Consider the following 11,009-nt stretch of genomic DNA (forward strand, 5'->3'; position numbering starts at 1 on the left):
ACTTATTACTTCATTATATGAATTCAATACTTCACAACAACTAGATTATAGTTAATAGGAAAACAGATCAGTTGCATGACCTCATCACATAAAATATGTAGTTCATTTTAATATGCAAACAATGCAGCAGTTAATTTTAATTCTAAATCCTACACTCATACAAAACAGTTAACATATACTTCATTTTTAGAGTCATTTACTTCATTATAATGTTTTATTACTTCATTTTGGTAATAAAACCTACTGTATAACTTATTACTTCATTATATGGATTCAATACTTCACAACAACTAATATACAACATATCATCCACAATTAGAGATAGTTCACTTGGAATACTCTGTTACCTCATTTAATATAATTTTTCACTTTATATTACTTCATTATCATAACTTATTACTTCATTATATGAATTCAATACTTCACAACAACTAGATTATAGTTAATAGGAAAACAGATCAGTTGCATTACCTCATCACATAAAATATGTAGTTCATTTGAATATGCAAACAATGCAGCAGTTAATTTTATTTCTAAATCCTAAACTCATACAAAACAGTTAACATATACTTCATTTTTAGAGTCATTTACTTCATTATAATATTTTATTACTTCATTTTGGTAATAAAACCTACTGTATAACTTATTACTTCATTATATGAATTCAATACTTCACAACAACTAATATACAATATATCATCCACAAGTATAGATAGTTCATTTTGAATACTTTGTTACCTCATTTAATATAATTTTTCACTTTATATTACTTCATTATCATAACTTATTTCTTCATTATATGAATTCAATACTTCACAACAACTAGATTATAGTTAATAGGAAAACAGATCAGTTGCATTACCTCATCACATAAAATATGTGGTTCATTTGAATGTGCAAACAATGCAGCAGTTAATTTTAATTATAAATCCTAAACTCATACTCCTTCCGTTCCATAGTAATGGAGGCGTTTCTTTTCGACACGGAGATTAAGAAAAATTGTGTTAGGTGAGTTAAGTAAAAGGAGAATAAAGTGGAAAATGAAAAAGGTAGAGAGATAAAGAGAGAAAAAAGTAAGAGAGGGTAAAGTAGGTGTGGAAAAATGTGTTGACTTTTACTTAAAAGAGAAATGACTCTATTACTGTGAACGTACCAAAATAGCAAAATGACTCTATTACTATGGAACGGAGGAAGTACAAAACAGTAAACATATACTTCATATTTATAGATTATTATGAACCCTTTATTTAAAAAAATGTTTTTAAATAAAAAAAAAATATTTTCCCACTTCCCAAAAAATTATATCCGTTTTCTACCCACTTTTAATTTTTTTTTCAACTTTTTTTTTCCCCAAAATTCACATTTTCATCTATAAATACCCCCACTTCAACACAAAAAAATCACATTCTCATCTATTCTATCATCTACATTCTCTCATCTTTTTTCTCATATTCTCTCATCTAAATTCCCACCACACTACACAATGTCCGGCTCCGGCGTTCACCCCTACGGCAATCGCGGTTGGAACCACGATTGGTTCGACTCAGGTGAATTCCCTAGTCCGGAAATGCAATTTACGGCCCCTCCTCAAACCTAAGGTTCGCAAGCTCCGGGTGGCTACCGTCCTTACCCGGCGGACGACCAAAATGCCGCCGGATTTGGGTGGGCACCCGAACCCGAATCGGGAGGGAACAACAGCTATACTCCTAATCCTACTTCTGTTCCTACTCCTACTAATCTTGTTCGTGGCACTCGCACCCTGTACACTCCGGGTGAGATGATGGCGATGTTCAAAGCCTACTTGGCAGTCTTCGAAGATCCGAGGACTGGCACGAACCAAACCGGGGAAACGTATTGGTGGCGCATCACTCGTCTTTACAATGAAATCCGACCGGGGGGAACCATCTATCGCAATGATAGTATGGTGCGCAATTGCCTCTTTAGATGCAATGAGGCAATCGGGAAGTTCCAGGGGTATTACCTCCAAGAAGAGCGGTCGGCGGGGAGCGGCACAAGCGAGCTCGACATCATCACTGCCGCCTTGGCGACCTACCAACGCATGGAGTTCAAGGCGTTCAAGTACCTCGATTATTGGCAGGAGGGGCGCCTACATCCGAAGTATAAGGGCGACATAGTAGCATCCTCCTCCAGCTCCTCCAGCAAACGGTCGAGGTCGGTAGCCCTATCCGACGGCGCCCCCGATGATGTGGCTACCCAGCTTGCCGGAACTAACTTGGATAGCCCCAACGCTGGCCCGAGCAGTTCCCGCGGACCACAAGGAAGGAAGAAGGCGACGGCCACCTGCCGTCGCGCCCCGACTCCATCCCCGCCCCCGCTCCCGTTCCCGCTCCCTTTGTGCCTCCTCCACCCCCGAACAACACGTTGTGGACCCTCTTGGGTTAACTCTATATGAACGATACATCTAAGATGACTTCGGAGCAACTTGCGACACATGAGCAAATGATCCGGGGTCTCAAGAGGCAATTGGGGTTAGAGGACTAGTCTTCCACGTGTGTAATTTTTAATTTGTAGGATTTTAATTATGTATTTTTTTATTTTCTAGGATTTTAATTGTGTATTTTTTTATTTTCTAGGATTTTAATTATGTATTTTTTAGGATTTTAATTATGTAATTTTTATTTTTTAATGTATTTTTATAATGTATAAATGTTTTTAATAATTGGAGTGTTTAAATTGAATAATAGAATGATGGGACCCTTGAGCTTGTCCTTAACTAAGAGCACGGATGTGGGTGTTGTGCTCTTAACTAAGGATAAGGAGTAAAAATGAGTTCGAGTCCACTTCCATGCTCTTAACTAAGAGCACGAATAAGAATGCTCTTAGCTAATTATTTCACCGTGACGTTTGGAGTAGCGTGTGAAAACCAAACTTAATGACTAATCAATCTAGAAAAGGATAAGCCTAAATCAAATTAAATAAAATCAAATTGAGTTAGCATATTCCCACTCAAATAAGGTAGTAAACGATTTGGCTTTATCTAGAACCTCTTGACTTTTCCCCCACACATACAATACGACACAAAACTTGGATCTTATCGACAATATGACTAAGATAGATATTGTCCATTTTTTTCCAAAGTTGGATTAAATGGGACCACCACACTAAATCGCAAGAAACTAAGATTATCAATAATAATAATAATATCAACCGTAGTCCAAAGGAAAAGTCAAGCTGATCAAGTCGGCCGATTCCATATTTCTCAAGAAGTGATTCTTTCATGATAACAGACAAGTTGTGAAGCTTCTTTTTCTTTGATCACTTCTTCTTAAAAAGAAATCTAGCACTTGCTCATTTACACATAGAGAAGTTATCCTTTACATTGAAATTTCCATCAATCAATCATGATCATGAACGTCGAGATTATATCCATGGAGATGATCAAGCCTTCTTCTCCAACTCCAAACCACCTCAGAAACTACAAACTCAACCTGTTGGATCAGCTCATTCCAGCTGCCTATGCTCCCATTGTCATCTTCTTCCCAAATCACGACGGCATCGCCACCTCTTTTCAAGTCGATCTGCTCAAGAAATCGCTCTCGGAAACATTAACGCGCTTCTTCCCACTTGCAGGAACGATCAAAGCAGACGAGCTCTCCATCGACTGCGATGATCAAGGTGCTTGCTTCACCAAAGCAAGAGCAAACTGCAGTTTGAATGATTTTCTCAAGCGCCCTGATCTCAAACAGATAGCGCAGTTCCTCCCGTGCGGGCTGACCAACGCGGGGCTCTCCACGACCAACGTGCAAGCCACTGAATTCGAGTGTGGTGGGATTGCTCTTGGTGTGTGTATATCTCATAGAGTTGTTGATGGAGCTGCGTTGAGTTTCTTCCTCAAGTGTTGGGCTAATGCTCCTGCTGCTAACGAGAAACACTCGTTCTCTCCTGATTTCTCCGCCTCTCGCCTCTTCCATGTCGATGGCTCGTGGCTCAGGGATGCATCAATGATGATGTGGGGTTCTTTGTTTAAGAAGGGGAAGTTTGTTACTAGTAGATTTGTGTTTGGTAGCGCGTCGTTGGCCTTGCTCAAGCATAGAGCGACTGGCGTGGGTGGCAGTAGTCCTACACGGGTGGAGGCCGTCTCTGGCTTCATATGGAAACATGCAATGGCTGCGTATGCTGAGAGATGTGGTGCCAAGAATGAGCCTTCTCTACTCACACATTTGGTTAATCTAAGGAAAAGGGCAGTCCCAAATTTCTCACAAGAGTCTCTTGGCAACTTGATGTGGATAGCAAGTGCAATGTGTGGAGGTGGGGGTGATTTGGGGCTTCCTGCGCTGGTGGATAAAGTGAGGAGGTCGATATCCGTTGTGGATGGAGAGTGTGTGAAGAAGTTAGGAGGTGAAAAGGGATCGAAAATGATTCTCGAGTGCATAAAAGAGATTGAACAAGTGGGAAGTGAGAATGTGCACCATTTAGGGTTTTCGAGCTGGTGCAAATTAGGGTTCTATGATGTCGATTTTGGGTGGGGGAAGCCGGTTTGGGTTAGTAGCATTGATACAAGCGGGTCGTATTTTATGAATCTTGTTGTTTTGATTGACATGAGAAGTGGTGATGGAATGGAAGCTTGGGTGACACTGGAGGAGCAAGAAATGGCTGCCTTGGAGCATGATCAAGAGTTCACAAGTTTTGCCTCATTGAATCCAAGCCCCCTCTAATTCAAGACTTTTTCTTTGATTTTGTTTTCTTGGTTGTTAGACTAAGGGATTCACCGGTAGACCCAGTGACTATTACTCATGTTGATATGTATACAACTCGAAAGTTTACATAATTGACCCAAAAATTTAAGGTTGTTTTATTTTTAAGATGTAGACTTTATTGAATGTAGGCAAGTTTTGTCCATTTGCCAAATTATAGTCAGATTTATGCTCACGTGTAAAATTACTATACTATATGAAATGCCAAATTTATAGATGTTCGAACAAATCACGATCTCAGTCTCACATGATCACATCGGCATGCAACTCGAACAAAAATTATACTCCATCTGTCATATTCTAAGTTGAGCATTTCTTATTTGACATTATATTTTATGTAGTGTTGTTTTGTGAGTTAAGTGGAGAGAGAATAAAGTAGACATAGTGATATTTCTATTTTAAGAAATGTGTCATTTAGAGTGAAACATTCCAAAATGAAAAACGTATCACTTATAATGAGACAGAGGAGTAACAATTAATGCTTATATTTTACAGTTGTTGATGTAGAGTCAATACAGTTAATGCTTCACATCAACCCTAAGTATCTTTACACAAATACATGGTGTCGCTGACACCATTCCGAGAACATCTATATCGTCGGTAGTCATCTCGTAACGCCGCCACTCACATGGTACTCCTACACGATCCAGTCGAAAACATTTGAGCAAACTTTGGTCGCTACATAGAGTAATTAAACTTTAGATTATGTTATTTTCCCTTCCAGTAAAATGTAGGTTTAGGATTTGAATAATGCACATTCTGATTTCTAGTAAAATACTCTTTCCGTCCCATTAAATATGAAACATTTGATTTTTGACACGAGATTTTATGTAGTGTTGTTTTGTGAGTTAATGAAGAGAGAATAAAGTAACAAAGAGAAAAAAAAGTAGAGAGAGTATTTTTTCTATTTTTAGAAACGTTTCATTTTTAGTGGAACAACTAAAAAGAAAAACGTTTCATTTTTAACAGGACAGATGGAGTGTAATTTTAAAGTTTAATTAAAATCACTTTTAAATTAAATTGTGATAACCAATATAAAAGAAATGAAAATAAAATAAAAATGTGGGACTCGTGAATAGTTAAGGGAGGAGACAATTTTTAGTGATATTGTGGTTAGTTGTACTAAATTTTTAGTGACATTGTTGTGGATGTTTTAAGAAGCATGTGAAATAGTATATTGTGATGTTTTGTCACGCTAATTTGGATCGATGTTGGTTGACTGCAATTGTTCGCACAATAAACTACAACTTGATTGTGAAGAACTGTATTAGACTATTGACTAGTGTTTTGTCCTAGTTGATGTGTCTTAACTTTATTGTTTTGCAGACAGAAGCATACGAAATAGAATCTTGGATAAAAAGCTAATGTTCATTTGATTTAAGAGGTATACCCATTCACTAGATTCTTTAATGATGGATTTTGATCATACAGTTTGAATCGATTGGAGGGTAATTCTCTATTTTAAAAATTGGACATATATTTTAAACTCGTACAAATAATAGCACAAACGCAGTCAAATAAGGTCGGATTAGAACCTGGTGTCGACCAGTCTCGAACCGTTGGATTTGGATTTCGAGCTCCTATGTTGATCTTTCTATCAAATCAGCAAAACATTTTTTCCAGTCGGAAACCTTCTCGTCGCCGTTAACAACCTGATGCATGACCAAACAAACTCCGATTTAGAACAAAAGAACAACAGGAGTAATGAAAATAGGATAAGAGAGAGGATTAGTTGTATTTCCAAACCTCAAATAGCAATCCATTCTGAGGGGCATTGTCTAATGCCTCTACACAAATAAAGGCAGCATCTTCTTTGCTAAGACTTCCCTTTGATGCACAACCCTGTCTCCATATTTTCTCGTCAATCCAGAAAATTCCAATGAATTCGTATACATGCTTTGACGATTATGCGTGCAAGACCCTAACGAAATCGAAATACCTCATCAAAGCAGAAACCTTGTTGCCCCCCAGGTGTATTTTTCAGGACCCCAGTTCTGATGATGGTATAGGGGACACCAGAGGCCTTCACCGTATCCTCATCTTCCTTAGCTAGTTTCCTGGCGTTGCTGTTCATGATCGCTTGAATGCCGCTCAACTCCCTATAAACGGACAACTGAAAACCTTCACACACTCACAACATCAGCAATGTGAGTTTGTTGAGGTTGCAGAGCTAGATTCATGTCCGAAATTTGTGATACCTTAGACAACAAGATCACATTCTGCACGCCTTTCCAGCCATCAATGTTGTACAAGCTTCCTTCCTATAAATTTATATCAATAAATGCATTGAAGAAGTAAAACACGATGTGGGAGACGTACGTACAACTGGGCATATAACTGCACGAACGCCTCTTAAGGCCTTCTTGAGGAAGATCTTCTCCTTTGGATCTCCAGCCAAAGACTTCAAACCAAGCTTTGTGTATCAGATTTCGACAGCAAAGTGAATTAAACGACTGACCAACGAGTAATTTGTAAGGAGAACACTTTTTACCTCAACATAAGCGCCAAATGCTTCCATGGCAACACGCTTGTCCTTCACAAGTGCTTTTACTCGAAGTCTTTTGACGATTAGCTGAAGTATAATCATCTGTGGCAGAAGCAATAGATCAGACAACAAGGTTTCAAAACATGACAGCAGTACACTGTTGCTCACGTTCATAATCCTGATGCAAGCGAGACTACTAAATTCTGATCATATATATAAAACCATCACCTGACCAATCTCATTGTCCCCATCAGTTACTAACACAGCATCTCTAACTTCATTTTCCTCTGTTTCGAGATAAGAAAATGATTTAACACACTAATCAACAACAAAAGATTAACAAAATCAATAAATATGTTAAATATATAAGACCTGAAGCCTCATCTTCATTTGGTTCATCTCCATCTTTCTCAAGAATATCAGGTGCCCCATACCATTTCCTCAACTTTGGTCCACCTACATGTGAAACAAACACTTCTCACTCAGCGGGTAGGGTTGTAAACGAATCATTCGTTTGCGCACGCTACCATTTCAAGCTCGTTTGAACTTTTATCAGTCTTTAACAATTATGTCTGAGCCTGTTCGATTAGATTCCGAATCAAGAAGAATCAATAAACTGGTTATTCGATCAATAAACTATCAATTCAAGCTTGATTCAACGCTCGTCACAGTTTCAAACTATGCTGGTACTTGGTTCATTACCAATCAAATTAGCTTACAAAAAACCCTCTAAAATACCGCATATGACCAAATCTAGCAAGAAACACTGCCATTTAAGCTAACTTTCATCGTTATTTACCAAATTAGTTGAATTTAATCAAATATCAACACCAAGCTTGATTTATTTTTCATATAGGCTTTCACAAAATCAATAGAAACGAAACCCTTCAGAGTTCAGCCACACAATATATTACATTTTCAGCAAATGAATTTTGGAATTGAATGAATCAAATAAGTGAAATAGAGTCGAATTCTTATAATGAAAAAAACACAAGGCAAAAAAGGTAATAACCTTCAATGTAATCGAGAATCTGGTCCGTGAAGCCGAGCTTCTTCTTGGACGAGAAGCAGGTAAATGATAATAGGCGATTTTGGGAAGAGGAAGAGGGTTTGGCATTATGGAAAGCGCGGTTGCAGTAGAGGGGTGAGAGAGAGAGAACTGAAGCTGAACCCGCCATTGATGGAATTCAATTCAGCTGTTTGATTGCTTTGCACTTTCCCACTTATCTGCGTTCCGTCCATTCGTTCTAATTTTGGAGTGTAGAGTGGGGCCCGCTTTACGATCGATTGTTTATAGAATTTTTCCAATGTCAAAACTGCTAAGTCATAATTGCATCCGCAATGGCGCCTTCTAGTCGGACATCGGAGAGGCTTCTGGGAAGGGCGTGCGGGACGTCCGCCATTGGAGCGGCGAGGGACGGACGCGAACGTCCCTTAAGGACACAGGAGGGGCGCGGTCATCGGCGGAAGGTCATGTGGAAGGGCGACGGGACGTCCGCCATTATGGCGAGTCGCGAACTTCCTGCGAGGACTTCCTGATTTTTTCAATTTTTTTTAAACTCTATACATACGGCTCGTTGAACTTCATTTCACTCGCACCATTTGTGTTAATTAGTTTCTCTCTATAAATTTCATTTCTGTTGAAGATAATAAATGGAGAACGATAAGAACTTTCATAATTTTATTTAATTATGTACTCCCTCCGACCCATAAAAGTTGAGACAAAACTTTTGGGCACGGAGATTAAGAATTTATATTAAATAAATAGGAAAGATGAAAAAAGTAGGAAAGATAAGAGAGAGTAAAGTAAATGATGGAATAAAGTAAGAGTGATTAGATGTTATGTCTTTTGTTAAAAAAGGAAATGACTCAACTTTGTTGGGACGGACTAAAAAGGAATACGACTCAACTTTTATGGGACGGAGGGAGTATTTTTTTTAATGAAGTTGTTGTATTTTCCCCGTCCGTATTCGTGTCGAAACTTTAATTCCGTAACGTAAATTGCATATTTGTGAATTTTTTTTATTGCGGAAAGTCCACGCGGGAAGGGTTATGGGAAGTTCGGATTGTGCAGTGGGAAGTCCTTATGACGTGGCAAGAGGTATATTTGGGAAGTCCGACGGGAAGGGCGGAGGGACATCCGCACCATTGCGGATGCTCTAATTAGGCGTTAGTTTAGAGTGGATGGGAAAGATAACTGGAATATGAGATCAAATTTTTATATAAATTTATAATAAAAGATGAGAACGATGAGTTATTGGAAGGTGGAGTCAGCCTACGTTTGATCCAGAATTTCTAATGATGGACTGATTAAAATATTCAACCGGAACTCCTAATAGCGGACGAAGGGAGTATATATTTCTCTCTACTTACTCCACCTAATAACTCGTACTGTCGCTCAAGAATATGGATATCTTGAATGAGGTAGGGAGTAGTATGTAATATTCTGAATTGTACTAAAGTAAGAAAGATAATAAATAGGAAAAGAAAGATAATAAAGTAAAAGGATAAATAAAGTACGAGATATAAGAGGATAAAGTAATAGAGACAAGATAGTTAATTATCGTTACGAAGGAAATATTCCACTTATCCCATAAAATAATACAGTTCACTTATGCTGGATAGAGTGAGTATACATAAGAAGAATTCATATTTCATCTACTTTGTTTCTTACTCCTTCCATCCCACAAAATTGAGCATGTATTTTATACTCCCTCTATCCCATTAGAAATGAAACGTTTTCCTCTTTATGTTGTTCCAGTAAAAATGAAATGTTTCGTAGAATGGGAAAAACGCTCTCTCTACTTTTTCTTCTCTCTTCATTAACTCACAAAACACCACTGTATAAAATCATGTGCTGGAAACCAAATGTTGCATATTTATTAGGACGGAAGGAGTAATTGGTAGAGTAAGAAAGGTGTAAAAAGGAAAAGTAATTAAAATAAATGCAGAATGAGTTTCAACTCATTAGAAAGAAAAAAGTATTCGAAATTAAAAACTAGAGTAAAGGCCAAAACTGGTCCTGAACATATGGTCGTTTTACGATTTTGGTCCTAAACTTTATCTTTTTGATTTTTTTGTCATGCACATTTCAAATCGGATCACAATTGGTCATCCGTTAATAGTTCCGTTAATTTTATAACAGTCAACAGGTTTAATCCAATTTTGACCAAATTAGATATTTAATTCTGATTTTTTACTCCCTAATTATTCCCTATTTTTTTTGGCCAGAATAGAAGAAGAATCACACTCACTCTTCGTCACATCAGCAAGTAGAGCCTGATTTTCTGATTTCAGATGTTTCTATGTTTCTAATTATTCCCTAATTTTGAAAACCGCCGTTGCTATTCATCAAAATCTCTTTGATCAATTTGGGATTGCCCACTGCTAATCTAGGTCTCCACCCAAACCAATACACGGAATTCTTCCCGTAGAGAGTTGACCACTTCCAGTAATGCGGCATAACGCGATGGCAAATGTCGTGTGTGATGCGGGGGATCGGCGCCTACTCCGCCACGACAATTAGCCACCGCCGCACCGCCGCCGTGTTCCCGAAGATCGGGCTGTAGTCGGGGCCATTTATGCCTTGTTGTTTGAAGTGTTTCAATCCGCCATTTACAAAGCCTCCGCTGCCGCAGCCTCCGAGCATCAATTCGACAGCGACAACATCGCAGAGGAATATCTGAGTTTTAGAAGTAATTAGGAATTAATTAGGGAGTGAAAAATCAGAATTAAAAGTCTAATTTGGTCAAAATTGGGTTAAATCCGTTGACTGTTATAAAATTAACGGAACTATTGACGGAGGACCA

At 38.2% G+C, this 11,009-nt stretch overlaps 2 protein-coding genes across 3 annotated transcripts; one reads left to right on the forward strand and one right to left on the reverse strand.

Annotated features, from left to right (window-relative positions):
- Nucleotides 1-3,191: 3,191 nt before the first annotated feature.
- LOC125190648 (limonoid 7-O-acetyltransferse-like) lies at nucleotides 3,192-4,823 on the forward strand. The gene has a single exon (XM_048087998.2). The coding sequence runs from the start codon at nucleotides 3,363-3,365 to the stop codon at nucleotides 4,674-4,676; it is 1,314 nt and encodes a 437-aa protein (XP_047943955.2). The 5' UTR covers nucleotides 3,192-3,362; the 3' UTR covers nucleotides 4,677-4,823.
- A 327-nt stretch (nucleotides 4,824-5,150) lies between these two features.
- On the reverse strand, nucleotides 5,151-8,435 carry LOC125187430 (NAD(P)-binding Rossmann-fold superfamily protein). 2 transcript variants are annotated; one of them, XM_048084023.2, is made up of 10 exons: nucleotides 8,213-8,435; nucleotides 7,573-7,656; nucleotides 7,429-7,487; nucleotides 7,207-7,302; nucleotides 7,039-7,116; nucleotides 6,914-6,976; nucleotides 6,655-6,828; nucleotides 6,462-6,557; nucleotides 6,251-6,367; nucleotides 5,151-5,393 (listed from the first exon to the last, which is right to left on the reverse strand). In XM_048084023.2, exons 1-9 carry the CDS (start codon nucleotides 8,376-8,378, stop codon nucleotides 6,296-6,298), a joined length of 888 nt encoding a protein of 295 aa, XP_047939980.1. In that variant the 5' UTR covers nucleotides 8,379-8,435; the 3' UTR covers nucleotides 5,151-5,393; nucleotides 6,251-6,295. The 2 variants fall into 2 exon arrangements, with proteins under 2 accessions (XP_047939980.1, XP_047939979.1); XM_048084022.2 differs by having other exon boundaries at nucleotides 5,151-5,352; nucleotides 8,213-8,434.
- Between the last annotated feature and the right edge of the window lie 2,574 nt (nucleotides 8,436-11,009).

This window comes from Salvia hispanica, chromosome 6 (genome assembly GCF_029641045.1).
Source record: "Salvia hispanica isolate PSC_SH4W2 chromosome 6, Shi_PSC_v1, whole genome shotgun sequence".
Lineage (NCBI taxonomy): Eukaryota > Viridiplantae > Streptophyta > Magnoliopsida > Lamiales > Lamiaceae > Salvia > Salvia hispanica.

Bases quoted from the DNA above. Each gene is read 5' to 3' on its own strand.
- LOC125187430 (XM_048084023.2), bottom strand. From the start codon at position 8,378: ATGGCGGGTTCAGCTTCAGTTCTCTCTCTCTCACCCCTCTACTGCAAC. The intron at 7,657-8,212 runs GTTATTACCTTT...TTTCACATGTAG, and splicing joins GATTCTCGATTACATTGAAG to GTGGACCAAAGTTGAGGAAA. The intron at 6,829-6,913 runs GTATCACAAATT...GAAGGTTTTCAG, and splicing joins ATGTGATCTTGTTGTCTAAG to TTGTCCGTTTATAGGGAGTT.
- LOC125190648 (XM_048087998.2), top strand. From the start codon at position 3,363: ATGATCATGAACGTCGAGATTATATCCATGGAGATGATCAAGCCTTCT.